The following is a 17534-nucleotide window of genomic DNA, read 5'->3' on the forward strand; positions in this document are numbered from 1 at the left end:
TCACCATTGAGTAGCGAATGAAGGGCTGGGTGCCTTTTCTGTCTCCTCTGTCTCTCGGAGCTGAGAAACAGGGCCAAGTAACTCGGAGAGAAGATCACAGAGGCTTGGAGCACTAAGTGCAGGCACACAGGGGTGCAGGGTGTTTGCCACAAAGTCAGATACATTCACAACTTCAGCAGGTGTGAGAGGGTTGCAAGGAGGAGATGTAAGTGGAAATGGAGACAAGTACCCACCAACAGCATCGTGAAATTTGATAAAAATACCCGCTGTTGTGCATTTGTAGGTTCAGTCCGCCAACCTCCTCTGACCCCATAACAGATGGACTTTCTCTGACAGAACCTCCATCCCCCTCTTCCCACGGTAGGGGGTTGCTCTTGGTCCCCAAGCTTGGGGAAGTGCCCTGCGGGGTCCTGGAGCCCGTGTTGTGTCATGACACGACAGAGAATCTTTATTGTCTCTTCTGTTTGACGAGTCTCCTCCTTTGTGCCCTACAGTACAAGAACGCTGGAGTGGTTGAGTTAGAGGCGTGTGTCAAGGCTGTGCGCGTCCTCGCCATTCAGAAGCGGAGCATGGAAGCCTCCGAGTTTCTGCAGAACGCCGTCTACATTAACCTCCGGCAGGTGCGTGTGCGTCCTGCTTGCCGAAGCCTTCGCGCGGCTCCCCGGAGCCTGCTGTCGTGAGCCCACCCGGCGGCGGCGCCAGGGTTCAGTGTGGCTGGTGGCAGCTCCGCAGCCAGCACCCGCTGTCCTACTAACACAGCTCCTTCGTCTCCTTCGTCACATGATGAGCCTTTCCTTTTCAAAATCCCACATTTTTTCCCCTTAAAATTTTTTCTTGATCGGAGAAACCACTTGCCAGCTTTGTGACCTTGAAGCAGCTCTGGGCCTCTTGCCTCAGTCTTGTCACTTGGGATGTGACTGCCATCTGTCACCCTGTGCGGGTCGCTGATGTCACACAGTGGGCAGTCAACAGATGCTTCTGAGTCTGCGTCCGGATAGGATTTTGTTACAGCGGAATCGTTAGAGCTCTTAGCTATAGGTTGCTAATGCAAAATCACGAAGCTGCTGGTCGAGAAAGATTTGAGATGTTGGCTAACATCACTTGGATTTTTATGGACAGGGGAACCAAGTCTCCAATGTCCAGCAGCTTGCTTACGGACCCGGGCGGGGAGCGGGATAGGTGACTGTAACAGCACAGCTGTTTGCTGGGCACAGGCTGCTCTGGGGCTGGGAAGGAGGGGTGCAGCTGCTTTCCGCGAGCTGACGGTTTCGTAGCCAAGATAGACCTTCGGTGCTGGAGTGCGTGAGAAAAAGGGGATAAGGGAGCACGTGGCAAATGGCAAATGAAGCTAGTTTGGTGGTGGGGGAGGGTGTGGGGTCCGGGGCTGCCTGAGGCAGTGAGGTTCAAGCTGGGATGGGAAGGTTGGGTAGGACATAGCCAGGAGAGGAGGACGTGGGACCCGAGCATTCCAGGAAGGTGGCTCAGCAGGAGTGGGTCTGAAATCAGAGAGAGCGAGTTCCCTGGGAGGAACCGGAACTTGTTGAGACAAGCTGGAGGGGAGCTTGAGAGAGGGGCCGAGTCAGGGCTGGAGGGCTTGTCGGCCAGGGCAAGGGTTTGCAGCGAACACTAAGCATGGTAGGTTTTAGAGGAAAGGACTTCCAGGCACGGGACGATCTGATCACATTTGTCTTGAGTAAGGAGGTCAAGGGGGCAGTACGGATGCTCCACCTGGGGATTGCTGAGCAGGGAGAGGGAGCGGACCGTGCACACGTGTGGGTCGTACAGAGGGAACAGTGGAGGACTGTGGGGAGGGTCAGCGGGACCACCGCCCAGGCTCTGGCTTGATTTTGCTGGTGCTGTGCTCTAAGAGGGAAAGCTGCAGAGGATTTTTTGAGGGGAAAGGTGATGGGTTCAGTTGTGGGTATAGTGAAAAGCCTGTTGGATATGTGGGCCTGGGGCTCAGGCGAGAGGGAGGGTCGTGATTGGGAGAGAGAGAGATTAGAGTCATTTGGTATTGTGGACACATAAAAAACATGAGTGAGTCACTCGGGCCTCTCCATCCAGATTTGACACATGAATATTTTGCCATATTGACTAGAGATTCTTAGTTTTCAAAATAGGAATAAAATAAAGAGAAACAAAATTGGAGCTAATGAATGTCTTTGGGTTGGTGTGTGTCCTTCTCACACATGTTATAACGGTATCTATGCTACAGTCAATATTTTAGCATAATGCTTTAGCACAGGGGCTGTGGCGTCACTCCCTTGGGCAGGTGATGTGACTGCTCTGTGCCTCTAGGAGCCCCTGGGTACCCGACTGAGCCTGCGGGCACAACTGCCCCTCCATCATCCATCCCGCCGCCCATCTTCTTGGGCGCTGGGAACTCAGCAGAGTGACTCCTTGTTGGCTTGTCTCTCTCCGTGACCTTGTCAGCCATCGAGGGACCAGGTCTTATGTAACTTCTTGTTTTGTTTTTAATCCTCTCCTTCTGAATGATTAAAACCCAAAATGGATATAGCTACGTTAGTAGATGCTTTTTAGAGGAAGGTCCTTGGTACAAACCTGGTAGCCCTGCTTTGGGAAGTAGGGAAGAGAATTACGTTTTTTCCTTTCCAAACTGTTTGGACACACGTATATGGAAATTTATGTAATTTTGAATATATATTTTCTCACTATATAATTATGGCTAGAAATACCTGTGGGTAAAAATAGAATGTGTTGAGCACACGTGGGAATGCACAGTCTCCGCAGTTCTCTGCCCTGCTATTTCGCGGTAATTGCCAATTGCCGTCACCAGGCCATCCACAGTGACTGCCATGGCCATGCTCTTCAGGTCACTGCCAGTGCCCGTGTTTGAGAAGCCTAAAGGCCAGGGAGGCATTTTTGGGAGCATCTCTGGCTGGCTAGTTTTGGGTTAACACTGGTGACATCAAAGCCATTAATTAACAGTGGTATTTCCCATTTCTTGAATACTCATTGGGGGCTTTAAGCTATGCTAACCGGACATATTATTTCGTTTAGGCTTTTCAACAATCATGATTAGATTTTATTATCCCCGTAAATAAGGAAAGTGCCAAAGCTAGTAATGTGCAGGTCTGGGACTTGCACTTGGGTCTTTCTGATTGCTGTGTCTGTACCGTCCTTCCAGAAAGCCAGGAGACTCTCTAGTCTGAGTTTCCCGATAATATTACTGCTTTGTTTCTAAAGGAAAAAAGTACATTTGAACTTAACTTTCCAGTTGGAAAAGGAATAGTGAGTTAACATTTGAGTTCCTCAGAGTCTAGCTTATGAGTAAAACTACCTGTCTTGCATAGTCTGTGAGTTACTTTCCACAGGAGCTTCATGTAGATGTCTGGGCCCTTGTGGGCTCCGCCTTCATGGCTGTACAGCCTGTTGAAACATTAGAACAAAGATGTGTTGATTAATACTCCCTAGAAGGACAGCGGATTGGAAATGAGTTTGGGGATTCGATTTCATTTCAAGATTTTGTGAAGATCTTGGCCTAAAATTTTGCATGCGACTCTTTTGTATTCCCAAATTCCTGTGCTGTGGATGTCTATGCTGACCCAATGGGGCTTTGTCCTGAGGCTCACAGGGCCCATGGCCAATGAGGAGCTTTTCAGTTAAATGTTCTCCTGGGGCTCTGAAGTAGTGGTGCCCAAGATTTTTCCTTTAAGGATCTTGCCTGGGGCTTGGAGCATTAGCAGTTCTACTTATAATGTAGTTTTTTATCGTTTGGTTTCTCCTTACGTTCAAATGATGGAAGAAGAATGAAAGAGTATATGACTGATCAGAGTATCCCAGTCTTTCATCTTTAATAGTGTCCACGAAAGTATCAGTGGGAACTCTGATGGGTTGGAGGCCAAGGCTTGTGATCTTTATTTTAGATGGTGACCTTATTGAGGGTACTGGCTATGACCACTAATATTTTTGCCTTCCCCAGTATCTTTTCCCATATTTAAAACCAAAGCATACAGTTGAAGTTTTGGGAGTTTCCAAGTATGTGATAAAAGCATCAAGTACTCCTGCCTTTCCCATATAGACCTCCTCAGCCCTCTGCTCTTGACGGTGTCTCACGGCACTGGAATCTCTCTGCAGCTGGCACTACGCAAAAAGAGCAAAGACTGTGTCCTTTTCAGATTTGCTATCCAGATCCTAAACCTAATAATAAACCTTCTATAAGAAAACATAGGAGAATACGTTCGGGACTTTGGAGTAAACAGAAGTCCCTTAGGCAAGGGCACAGAAAACATTAACTTAAAAGAAAAATAAATTGAGCTACTTTACAGTTGATAAATTGAGCTCCTTCACAATTTCTGCCTATCAAAAGACTTCTTTTGGAAAATAAATGGACAGCAGACTGGGAAAATATGAAGTTAAGAATATTTCAAGGACTCCTATGACTCAGTAATAAGACAAATGACCTAATTTAAGAAATGACCAGAAAATTTGAACAAATGCTTTATAATGGAAGATACAGAGGTGGCCAGAATCATATGAAAAAATGTCCAATGTCATTAGTTATCGGGTAAATGCAAATTAAAGACCCCAGAATGGCTAAAATGGAGAAGACTGATAACATCAAATGTTGATGAGCATGTGGAGCAACAGGAATTCTCGAACATTACTGGTGTGAGTGTGAAGTGAGGCTTCCACTTTAGAAGATAGAGGGCACATGCCCCAGCCCAGTTAAGGCCATGTGTGACACATCCACAATGAATATCATAGTCATTGGAAAGCTGAAAGCTTTTCCACTAAGATCAGGAGCAAGACCAAGATGTCCACTGTTACCACTTTCATTCAGCGTAGCATTAGAAGTGCTAGCCACAGCAATCACGCAGGAAAAAGAAATAAAAGGCATCCACATTTGTAAGCAAGAAGTAAGGCTGTCACTGTTTGCAGATGACGTGGCACCACAGAGAAGACCGTAAAGCTGCCGCAGAGACTAGTAGAACCAGTAGCCAAATTCAGTGAGGTTGTGGGATGTAAAGTCAATATAGAGCAATCTCTTGTGTATCTATACATTAATAATGAAATAACAGAAAGGAAGATGAAGAAAACAATCCCATTTACAGTTGCATCAGAAGAATAAAATACCTAGGAATAAACTTAACTGAGAAGTGAAAGACCTGTACTCTGGAAACTGTAAGACACTGGTGAACGAAACTGAAGACGACACAAATGAACAGAGAGAGATTCCATGCTCATGGGTTGGAAGAATTAATATTGCTAAAGTGTCTGTACTGCCCGAGTGATGAACAGATTCAAAGCCATTCCTGTCAAAATATTAATAATATTTTTCTGAGAAGTAGAACAAAAAAATCCTAAAATTTGTATGGAACCACTAAAGAATAGCTGAAGGCATCCCAAGAAAAAAGAACAAAGCTGGAGGCATCACAACCCTGAATTCAGACTATCCTATGAAGCTATAGGAATCAGAACAGTATGGTACTGGCACGAAAACTGACACATAAATCAATGGGATGGGATAGAGAGCCCAGAAATAAACCCATTGTACGGTCAACAATTACATGATCAATTAATCTGTGACAAAGGAGGCCACAATATACAATGGAGGAAAGACAGTATGTTCCATAAATGGTATGGGGAAAGTGGACAGCTAGCTACATGCAAAAGAATGAAACGGAACCACATTCTCATACACCATACACATGAATAAATTAAAAATGGATTAAAGACCCAGATGTGAGACAGGAAGCCATGAAACTCCTAGATGAGAACATGGGTAGTTATGTCCTGGACATCAGCCTTAGCAACGCCTTTCTGGATCTGTCTCCCCAGGCAAGGGAAGCAAAAACACATAAATCGTTGTGACTACCCCGAAGTAAAAGGTTTTGCACAGCAAAGGAAACCATGAGGAAAACACAGAGGCAACCCAGTGAATGGGAGGAGCTATTTGTTAAAGATATATCCAACAAAGGGGTAATATGCAAAACATATAAAGAATTCATATAACTTAAAACCCAAAACCCCAAACAATATGATTAAAAAAGGGGCAGAGGACCTAGATAGACATTTTTCCAGAGATGTCCAGACGGCCAGCAGATGCATGGATGGGTGCTCAGCATCACCGGTCATCAGGGAGATACAAATCACCAACACAAGGAGATGCCCCACCCACATCGCCCAAGGAGATGCCCCTCACACCTGTCAGAATGGCTGTTATCAAGAAGAGAAGATAAGTGTTGGCAAGGACGTGGAGAGAAAGGAACCTCATGCACGGCTGGCAGGAATGCAGACTGGTACAGCCACTGTGGGAAACAGCAGGGAGGTTCCTCCAAAAACGAAAACTGTAGCTAACATACGACGCAGGAATTCTACTTCTGGATATTTAAATGAAGAAAGCGAAGACGTTAATTTGAAAAGATACGTGCACCGCTGTGTTTACTGCAACATTATTTATGAAGCCACCTTATGGAAGAGGCCCTAGTGTCTGTCCACAGACACACACACACTGGACTCTTACTCAGCCACAAAAAGGATGAGATCTTGCCGTTTGCGACGACGGGGGTGGACTGAGAGGATGTAATGCTCAGTGAGGTAAGTCAGAGACAAACACCGTGTGATCTCGCTCATCGTGGAGTCTCAGAAGCAAAGCAAATGAGCAAACAGTAACGAGAGAGACAGATTCATAACTTCGGAGAATAAGTTAGTGGTTGCGGGCGCGGGGTGCGCGAGACACGTGAAGGGGATGGAGAGGTGCAGAATTCCAGTCACAGAGTGAGTACGTCACAGGGGTGACCAGGACCGTGTAGGAGATGTCGTCCACGATGCTGTGTCACTGTGAGGTGGCGGAGGGCAACTGTGCTTACCACGGTGAACATTTGAGAATGTCTAGAGTTGTCAAACCACGATGTACACAAACTGGTGTTATGTGTCAACTACACTTCAATTAAAAAAAAAAAATACCAAAGATGATGCTCCCACTTCAGGAAATGTCTGGTGGTCCTGCGGCCGGGTCGGGGCAGGGATTGAACATGAACAGGGACGACACAGGGAGAGAGAACCAGCATGGCGCATTCCAGAAAGCCCGTGGGGATTTAGGGAGGGGAGAGGCAGCTCACAGCGGCGAACATGAAGAGCGGCGGTGGGGAGCGGCGGAGGGGAGCGGTGGAGAGCAGGGTGTGGCGGAGGGGAGACGCGGGAGCCTGCCTGCTTGTCTTCTGGTTCTGCCTGGAATGCCCTTGCCTGGCTGACCCCATCGTCCCCGTCTCGAGGAGCGTCCGCCCGCGTCGGTTTCACTGCGAGGAGGCCCCCATGAACAGGTGGTGACAGAACGGGAAACACCCACCCGCGTTGTCCCATTCGGCTGGCTCATGGGGCAGCGGGCCTGGAGTTGCAAGGGCAGATGGGTGGGCCAGGGAAGGTTCTGGGCTGCTGGGTGTAGGGTTTGCCTGTTGTGATGAACTCTGAGCTGTGCTCCGGGGACACCAGCCCGCTGGCTGCAAGCATGTGGATTACAGAAGGTCTAGAAAGTGGGTATGAAGGCCATTTAGAGTCACCTTTTGGGGGAGAGGGCCCACGAGAGGCCGTGGCAGTGGGCGTGGAGAAGGGGCGTTGAGCGCGAGCTGGCGGGGCTTCCAGGCTGCGGGTCTGTGCCCACAGAGGTCTCTGGGCTGCCGTCCCTGCCCGGGCCAGCAGCTGGGAGGGAGCCCAGTGGGGGCTGGGCGGCACCCCCTCACCAGGGAGCTGTGGCGCGGTGGGGGTGCGTGCGGTAAGGGGGTCAGTGGGGCATCCCCCCCCCCAGCTCTGGGCTGTTCTCTAACTCTGCGCTGTGTGGTTTTGCGTAGACGTTGCTTCCTCTCTGAGCTTCCTCGTCTGTGAGCCGGGCTGACGTTAGTTGGTGGCCCTGTTGCGATGACGGAGTAGGGCGGTCACGTCGGCAGCCCTGAAGACACAGAAGCGTTATCACTACGTCACGGGTTGTGGAGGGAACTCAGTCAGGTCAGGGACGAGGGAAGACTGTGAGCATGAAGGCTCAAGTCCAGGTTAGGTGCCGTGATTGTTGACGGGTCACGTGGCTCCGTCCTGTCTCTGTTTCAAGCACTTTTGTCCTCGATGGAAGTCCCTGCCCGAACCCCAGCGTCTAGGTGAGCGTTGTTCGTTCTCTTTTATGAAGCAGCTTAAGGCAGATGTCACGTGGTATGTAGCAAGGGCCTTTGTTCCCGAGAAGACAGGCCTTCCTAGCGAGGAACGGGCGACTTTGGGAATTGCGTGTTGTGCGGCTTCCGTGCTTTTCCTGGGAGAGTCGCACAGTGCACGGTCCAGGCCTGTGCTGTCCTGTGTTTCATCATGTCTCTGTTGGATGAAAAAAGTTTTTTTTTTTTTTTTTTTAATGTGTGTCCTTTCTCAAGAACTTTTATCTTCCTGTCTGTGCTTCAGCTTTCTGAGGAAGAGAAAATCCAGCGGTACAGCATCCTGTCCGAGCTCTACGAGCTGATCGGCTTCCATCGGAAGTCTGCGTTCTTCAAGCGCGTGGCCGCTATGCAGTGTGTGGCCCCGAGCATCTCAGAGCCGGGCTGGAGGGCCTGCTACAAGCTCCTCCTGGAGACGCTTCCTGGCTACAGCCTGTCGCTGGACCCCAAAGACTTCAGCAAAGGTACCGACGGTCTCCTGGCGAGGACTGAGGTGTTGCTCGTGCACAGTTCGAGCCCTAGCTCTCCCAGCAGATGCTGTGTTCAGCACTGGGGTTCAAGGATGACGGAGCCCATCCTGCCCCTGGGTACTTAGGGTACAGTCACACCAAAAAGGAGCGGTGCTTTGCTTGGGGGCTGGCATCCTTTTGCCGGTCCCTTTGCTGTCCCTGCTGCTGGCAATTGGAGTTACACGCAGGAGTAGGACAAGCCGTACACACCTGTGGGATTTACATTCAGAAGGCTCAGCATTGTTGGTGGAAGAGACATTGGTGCTGCGGAGGTGGGCATGAGCTCCCTTCGGCCGCCTTCCAGAGGTTTCTGGGAGGAGGCGTTGTTCGGGAAGAGGGCAGAGTTTTTGGAGCAATCACACGGTCGCTCTGTGGAGAGAGGGTAAAGGGTGTTTTGAAAGTTTCCAGTTGCACGGGAAATGGAATCTCCATTTACTGGGCCTCAGGGAGACTGGAGGCAAGGCCCCACTTGCTCTCCAGGTCCTTCTTTCGGTGTCCTGTGAATGTAACTCTGAGCTGGCTCTGGAGGCAAAGCCGGCGCACCTGAGAGTCGAGTCCAGGCCTGCTTCTCGGCCGCTCTTCCCCGCCCCTCCCTGTGTCCCTGCCAGCCGTCCTTCAGGTCTTGGCTATATGTCGCTTCTGTAGAGCCGTCCCCCGTCGCCCCTCAGCCTATGCAGACCCCCTTTATTCTTCCCCTCTCTCCATCCCTCCCTTCCTTCCTTTCTTTTTTAGAGATTTTATTTATTTGAGAGAGAAAGAGGGAGGGAGCGTGTGAGTGGGGGGAGGGGCAGAGGGAGAGCAAGAGAGAGAATCCCAAGCAGGCCCCATACCCAGCATGGAACCCGATGTGGGGCTCGATTCCACGACCCTGAGATCATGACCTGAGCCAAAACCAAGAGTCTGAGCCACCCAAGCACCCCTTATTTTTCCTTCTTCATTGAATCCTGCTGTTCTTCCTTAGGGCACCCCCATACTCTGCAAGTACATTTAAAAATCACCTGGGGTTGGGGCACCTGGGTGGCTCAGTGGGTTGAGCATCCAGCTCTTGACTTTGGCTCAGGTCGTGATCTCGGGTTGTGAGATCGAGCCCCATGTTGGGCTCTGCGCTGGATGTGGAGCCTGCTTAAAACTAATCATTTGGGGCGATGATGTAACACCGGCCTCCCATGCCAGCCCGTGTGCCTGTGAGAGCAGAGCCCCTGACTCTCCCCGTGGCCCCGGGGGGCGCGTGGCAGGTGTCCTAGGGGACACGTGTCACGTAGGACTGAACCCTAATGAGCAGCTGTAGCCACATGTGTGGGTTGCCACTTGTTGAATAGAATTTCTTGGTTTTAATTTTTAAAACAGATGAACAAAGTGTTTCTTTTGGAAAGTAGAACAAGCACATCTTCAAGTGATTTGGTACTTTTCACTTAGCCTTCTGTTTTGCCATTATTTTGTGAAAGAGGTTGAGAGAAGGTTAGGAAGTGAGATCAAATAAAATACAAATGATAAATGTTGACTGGCCATATTTTTAAAAAATATTTTATTTATTTATTTGACAGAAATGACAACTAGGCGGAGAGGCAGGCAGAGAGAGAGAGGGGGAAGCAGGCTCCCCTCTGAGCAGAGAGCCCGAGGTGGGGCTCGATCCCAGGACCCTGGGATCATGACCTGAGCCGAAGGCAGATGTTTAACCAACTGAGCCTCCCAGGTGCCCCAGATTCTGTGGTCTTAAAGAGGTACCTTTCGCTGGCTGTGCACCTGACCCCCCACCTTCCATTTCAACCATGTTAATTTCTTTTGGAGGGAGCAGCCGCAAAGGTCCACTGGTAACCTTTTTCTAATTTAGCTATCTGCTTTTATGAGCTTTCCTTATACGTTCAATTAAAAAAGCACATTTTTCTAGTGTCCCTGTTTGTTGCTAATGAAGTCCCATCACATACCAGTATTGAAAAAAAATTGTATATCTATTATTCAAATACACGCTGTTGGAAACATAATCTTTTGTTATAACCTTGCTCTAATGATCTCAAAGTGGTTATTTTTAAGTTGTCTTTGCTGTAGAGAAAAAGTATTCCATAGCACGTGTCTTTTTACGGTATGAAAGAACGTATCACTTAGGAGTTCTGTCTGGGGAACGTTAAACACAGGAAGTGTTTTTTCTTGCCCTTTGGGTTTGGTTGTTGAAGCATTTGTCTTTAAATCAGGAGTTTTACACACAACGTTAACGTGTTTCTGAGGGAGGCCTGCTGGCTCTGGTGCCAGTGCGCCCTCGCGGAGCCCTTGGAGGACGCTTTGTGGCTTCCCTCACAGGCACGCACCGAGGCTGGGCCGCCGTCCAGATGCGTCTGCTTCACGAGTTGGTCTACGCGTCCCGAAGAATGGGGAATCCCGCTCTTTCTGTCAGGCACTTGTCCTTCCTGTTGCAGACCATGTTGGACTTTCTGTCGGATCAAGGTGAGTGGATTCGGTGAACGAGCGCACCCCTCGTGCTGGCCCACACAGACCCGGCCTTGGGTTCCGGTGGTTGGTGCTCTCCGGTCCTCTGCTGGTGAGGAGACTCCGTGCTCCGCCGTGTCCTCCGCTCCCCGTGCTGCCCTTGCTGTCCTCCGGGGGCCTGATGCCGCTGTCCGCCATGCTTTCTCCCCTCTCCTCCCCGGGCCCCCTCCCCGTGTTGCTGCTTCTCTCTGTCTGTCGGCCTCCTGCGTGGGCTCGCCTTCCCCTTGCCTACGTGGTGCACAGTAGAAACGTCCCTGCACAACACTTATACAGAGAGCTGCACGATTCGTAAGCGTGTTGCCCAGCGAGTTTTCACCCAGTGCCTCCTCCTGTAAGTGGCAGCCAGGCGGGAAGTACACCCAGAGCCGTGAGGACCCCACGCCCCCAGTTACACTCCCCATGGGAACAGCTGCTTACGGGCCCCACCAGGGATGCAGCTGGCCTGTGTCTGCGCTGGGGCCATCGTGTGGTACTCTGCCCGCGTGCCGGGCCACTGTCCCCTGCGGTCCCCTGCCTGTCACCCGCTCTTACTGTAACGGGACGGCGTCTGCTGTTTGGGTTCAGGCGTGATCTGTTTGTTTCCAGGCCAGATTCCCCGCCGGGCCCCAGGCGTGTTTATTTTGTGCCTGCAGGACGTCTCCCTCCACGTGTCCCGCGGGCACTAGAAAGTGAGCTCGTGCACAGTGGAACTTGCCGCTTCCCCAGCCCGCCTCCCTTTCTGCCTGCGCTGCTGGGCCGGCCAGTGCGTGCTGCCCGTTGGGTTCCGGGGGACTCGCTCTCTGCCTGGAGATGCATGCGTGGGGAGTTTATTAGGATGTGCTCCTGCGATCAGTCTGACCAAAGGGATAAGGAGGAGGCCAGATTGGGCAAAGGAACGTTGGGCCTCAGTCCGGCGTTGGCCGAGGCCCCACCAGCCCCGCAGAACTGGCGGGCGTTGTCGCCAAGCCAGGCTCGGTGACCGGTCATGCAGGGCCTGGGGAGGCAGTTTCTGGAGAGGCCACAGTTGCCCCAGGGGGACCCTGAAGCCAACCTGCTGTGTGGTGAGGCCGAGGCCTAATACTGCCGCCCCCGCTGCTGCGTGTGCGGGGCACCCAGGGAGGGGGCCTGGTCGTGGGGGAGGCACTCTCTCAGCTGAGAACAGGCTGTGTGGAGGGCGGTGCTCCTGTCACCGGGGGCTCCATCCTTCCGTGCCTGGGGGGCCGCCACTGTCTGCTCCAGAGCCCTCCGTCCCTCCAGCTGTCCCAGCGGGGACCTGCCCCAGCTCAGCCACTGCACCCCTCCTGCCCTCCCCTGGCATCAGCCAGGTGTCCTCTCAGTTTCAAAATCAGTGTGTCCTGCTCACCCTCTGCCTGGGGCTGGTCCTCGACTCCTCCGTGCGGCGGTCTCCTAGACTGCAGGTTGGAAGCGCGGCCTGCGTCTCCTCGCGTGGGGGTGCAGTGTAGACACGTGAGTTCCAATAACGCGAAAACTCAGTAACGGTCAGCTTCCAAACAAGGGACCGAAGTTGGCGTGTGATTGCCTTTACACAACCAGGAAAACGGTCGGTCTGACTCCCGGGCTTTCCCGGACGGGACGGGGCTGGCATACATCGTGTGGTAGGCAGAGTCTGTGGGGGACCCTCGTTCCTGATAAAGTCCGAGGGGGCGTCCAGGATTGGGTGAGATTCCTCTTGTGTGGTGTCCTCATACCCTGTGTCCTTGACCTTCCTCCAGGCGGGCTGCATGGACTTTGCGTCACGTGTACCATGAGTGCCCGCCATGTGCTTTCTCTTCTCTCGGGAGGCCTGTCCCCATGTCGCCTGCTGGGACTGGGGGACGTCTGTTTTCCCCAGGAGACTTCCACAGCTGTCTCCGAGTGAGTGGCTCCTGTAGCCCCTTGCTGCTAATGACCTTGTGGTCCAGGTGGCCCCAGCGCGTCTGTGCTTGGACCGAGGCCCCCGTGGACGGTGGGACCACTGCTCCTCTGTGCTGACTTAGTTTCCCTTTGCTGCTACTTTTGAGTCTCGTCCGTCTTCATGCCACCTGCAGAGTTCAGCTGCGGAGTGGCAGGACCAGCGTGGCAGCGGCTAGATGGACGGTTCGTGCCTTGAGTTTCTCTGAAGCACAAGGCCGGACGGAGGTGGAGTTCTCAGACCAGGCCGGCTCTGGTGTCCAGTGGTGACCCAGGCATGGGCCTGTCTGTTGCTTGATGAACTGAATTTTTGCTTTTGGATGGGTGACCAGCTCTCTTTAACCCCCCTGAGGGCGTTTGACCCTCCCCACGACCCAGCAGCTGTGACAACACAGTGTGCCGGGCAAAATGTCCAGCCCGAGTGTTCTCTGCCTGCTGGGCCGTCGAGTGCTGAGTGCCTCCTGACCCACGGCACGAGGCCTTCTCCCCTTTTGTCACGGGTCTGCTCTCTCTCTCGGTACCACTTTCCCCACGCGGCTCACGTTTAACCGTGTGCGGGCTCGTGTGACTCTGAGTCTTGAAGACAGGCCCACAGCCTGCCTTGAACTACTCACACCTTCACCCGCCTGATTTGGACTCTTTCTCGTAAATACACACCCCCCGTCCTGCGGCAGGGCGTGCTCACTCCTTCCCCACCCCCTGTTCCTGGTCACCGTGTGAGTCCTCTAGGCCGGGATTCCCTCCTGGCAGCTTTGATGAGTCCCAGCGCGACCTGCTCCCGCTCTGTTCTCTTTGCACGCTGCCCCCGACCGCAGCGGGGGAGGCCTGTGTCTCCAGCGGGTCAGTGCCTTGTCTTCCCTCCGGAAGCTCTGGAGGGAAGGAGCTTGCTGGTTGCTGGCGGTCATGTTCAGCTGGTGATCTAAAGACACGGAGTTTAAAAGGAGAGGAGCTTGGGGCATCAGACTGCTGAACGAAAAGCCGTCTCCTTAAAGGTCTGTGTGTAACGGTGTTGGGTTATTCGGAGTCTTGGGGGAAAGGTCAAATGTCGGGAGGACTCAGGAGTCTTCCCTCTGATGGCCGTGACCTCAGATGCCTGATGGCGTTCTTTCTGGGCCTCCATTTTCTTATTTGTAGAGCTAGGAGAGCACAATTGTGAGGTAGTTTGTTTTCATTTTAATGATAGCTATTTTACTGTAAATTTTTAAATTTTATTTATTCATATATTTATTTAAGTTCAGGGCTTGAACTCAGGACCCTGCTTGAGACCTGAGCTGAGATGAAGAGTCGGTCATTTAACCGACCGAGCCTTCCAGGCGCCTCTAGTGATAGGTATTTTAATGTATTGGATGACCTTTCCCCCAGAGAGCTCATGATATCATTTATAGAGTGGGTAATCAACGTTTCTAAATACTGCTGCGCGGAAATGAAGTGTGGACTAGAGGAGCAGCCAAGAAGGGAATCACTGATCCCGGGCTCGAGGGAAGGGCTTCCTGGCTTCTTGTGTGTGTCAGCCTGTCTGGGTATTTGCAGGTGGAGACGCTGCGAGCTGGGGACTTCTTGCCCTGCCCTCTGCCATGTGCGCTCTCTCATGTGTCATAGGAGTGAACGTGTAAGATATCAGGTCCGTTGTTAACACGGAAGGCATTAATTCCCCGAGGACGCCTGTCATTTTTTTTTTTTTTTTTTTTTTTTTAAGATGGAAGGACTAGGGACGACTGGGTGGCTCAGTTGGTTGGACGGCTGCCTTCGACTCAGGTCATGATCCCGGGGTCCCGAGATCGAGTCCCACATCGGGCTCCCAGCTCCATGGGGAGTCTGCTTCTCCCCCCTACCTTCTCCTCGCTCATGCTCTCTCTCACTGTCTCTCTCTCAAATAAATAAATAAAATCTTTAAAAAAAAAAAAAAAGATGGAAGGACTAACTTGAGAATCTGTGGACTGTTCAGGAGTGTGACTGTGTTACCGATTGTGATTGCTGATACGGGGTCCCTTCCCGGGGCCCGAACTCCCCCCCCCTTCGATACGGGGTCCCTGGCCATGCAGGGGCACTTTCTGTGGCAGCATGGCTGTGGACCAGTGAGCTCCGGGGGTCGCAGCTGCAAACCTGTGACCTGGTCCTGTGTGCTGTGCACAAGTCCGCTGAGAAGGCGTGGGACCCCCGAGTCTGTGAGGGCTCAGGCTGGCGCGCATCCACACTGTCCAGCCCGTCTCTCCCTGCTCTCTGACCTGCGGTGCCCTGGCCAGGCCGCTCTCTGGAGGCTGCAGCATTTCTGTTCTGCTGCCCTGCCTGCCCTCCTGCTTCTGTCACCTGGTCCGGGCATTTGTCCCTCACTGTGATTCCCGCTTCGTGGAGCCTACTGTGCCGGTGCCTGCTGGGGCCGTGGCTCCCCCGGCCTGGGCGCTCCTCATGCTCAGGACGTGTCACCTGCACCTGGAGCAGCACCTGACACCCGCGCGGCCCCGGAATGCTGCTCAGTGAGCCCCCGGGGCTTCTGTGTCTATGAGTCTGCCCAACTGACGTTTCCTCCAGTTGTCTGCTTCAGAAACCCCTCAGGGGTACTGGGGGGCTCAGTCACTCAAGTGGCCGCCTTCGGCTCAGGTCATGATCTCAGGGTCCTGGGATCGAGTCCCATGTTGGGCCCTTGCTCAGCGGGGAGCCTGCTTCTCCTAATTCCCCTGCTTGTGCGTGCGTGCTCTCTGTCAACTAAATAAATATAATCTTTAAAAAATAAAATAAAAATCCCTCTGGCTCTCGGTCTTGTGCAGCGTGGTTAGGGAAACTGCTGCCCGGGTCTGGGTCCGGCCCCGGCTCCTGGTTGGATCCTTGGCTGTTGGAGCCTGCGTGGTCGTCGCGGACGCCCGCTCCTGTGGAAGGGAAAATTCTTGCTGCTTTCCCATCAGAATACTCAAAGAGGGCCAATTGGAAAAATTAGCTGGGGACGGAGTCTTATGGATTTTGCTGGAAAGTCCCGGAAGAGAGGACGAAGATTAGCCAGAGAGTCGTTGAGCTACGGTGAGGTGCAGAAAATCAGCTGCGTTCCGTCCCTCCTGTCGATGCCCCAGTGAACAGCCTGCGGGTGAGGACGGGGTGCCACTGAAGCCGGGGACGACCGGCGAAGGAGCCTCCTCCATCAGACTAGTCTCACTGTGCTGTAGCGGAGGGTGCTATGGTCTCGCTCTAGGGTCAGATGCTCTTAGTGAACCGGAAACTTCACACAGTTGCTCGGGCTGTCCCTCCCGGGGTTGCAGGATGATGCGTGTGTTTCACTGTGTTCAGCATTCGCCGAGGGCTCTGGGTGGAGCCTGTCAGAGCTCCGGTGTCTCCTCTCGTGGCAGGACTCTGTGGAGCGAGGACCTGCCGTGTACAACTGTGTGTCAGGTGCAAGGAGGTTCTTAACAGACGTCCAGAGACATTTGTGTCCTTCCCTCCTGGGGCCCGGACTTCAGCTGCTCGGGCAGGGGTTGCTGGTTTTGTCGCCCGAGGACCTTAAGAGGACCCAAGAGCAATGGAATGTCTTGTCGAGGAAACAGTGCAGTGAGCCCAGAGGGCCAGCAGCCGTGCGGTGTCCTCCTCTTGTCCTGTGGGTGATGAGCAGCACTGCTGCTCCTCTAGTCTGGTGGGAGTGCGGAGGGCTGCGGGTGGCAGGTGGGAAGGAGGCCGAGGGGAGGGCCGCGTGGGGCCGTGAGGCACCGTCTCTGGGCGAGCAGTGGTGCTCAGTGTGGCTGCCACGCGAGGACGCGCCGTCTTGTGTACGCGGGTGGATGGATGTAGACGTGGTGCTTCCTACCTGGGCGACTGCCTTCCTCAGCCCTGCTTCTCCTTTTCCCGCTTCCGTAGCTACCGTTTACTCATTCCTCACGTCTCTGTGGACACCATGTTTGCGCTCACCTGTGAAGCCTTTCTCAGTCCTTCAAGGCCAGCAGTTTGTTCCTTTGCAGTGCTCCCTCCGGTGGGTGGGACTTGCCTGCGGAGCCCTTCTGGCCCGCCGTGTGCCCGTTGCTTACGTCATGAACAGACTCCCCGGCAGGGCTGCAGGGTCTCCAACTGGCTATTTCTCATCCCCGGCACCTCGTGGCACAGATTGGCGTGCGTGTATCGTTGAACACATCAATAATGCATGTTCTCTTCTTAAAGATTTATGTTTTAGAGAGTGTGCACATGTGTGTGTGTGCACATAGGGGGGCGGGGCAGGGGAGAGGGAGAGAGAGCCCTCAAGCAGCGTCCTGCTGAGCGCAGCGCCCGGCACAGGCCTCGATCCCTGGCCCCGGAGATCATGACCTGAGCTGAAATCAAGACACAGCTACCCAGCCGCCCGGGCCACCCAGGTGCTGCTGTTTTCCTTTCTTGAAAAACAACTTCATTGAGACTTAATTCATGGAGCACATGACTCACCCCCTCAGATTGTACACTTCAAGGTTTCGTGTGTTCCGGTTACGGGCACCCGGAAGCAGGTTTAGCACCTCCAAGAGAGCCTGGTGCCCTACTGGCTCACAGCCCT

General features: G+C 52.8%; 1 protein-coding gene across 1 annotated transcript in view; it reads left to right on the forward strand.

The window, feature by feature from the left end:
- The window catches only part of LOC111146550 (trafficking protein particle complex 9), a 636638-nt gene that overhangs the window by 47445 nt on the left and 571659 nt on the right, over positions 1-17534 (forward strand). The window contains exons 7-9 of the mRNA XM_022502135.1: positions 495-620; positions 8404-8620; positions 10961-11104. Of these exons, the coding sequence (XP_022357843.1) occupies positions 495-620; positions 8404-8620; positions 10961-11104 (487 nt within the window). The remainder of the gene's footprint in view (positions 1-494; positions 621-8403; positions 8621-10960; positions 11105-17534) is intronic.

The sequence above is a fragment of the Enhydra lutris genome, unplaced genomic scaffold (assembly GCF_002288905.1).
Source record: "Enhydra lutris kenyoni isolate GAN:26980312 unplaced genomic scaffold, ASM228890v2 scaffoldscaffold14, whole genome shotgun sequence".
Taxonomy (NCBI): domain Eukaryota; kingdom Metazoa; phylum Chordata; class Mammalia; order Carnivora; family Mustelidae; genus Enhydra; species Enhydra lutris.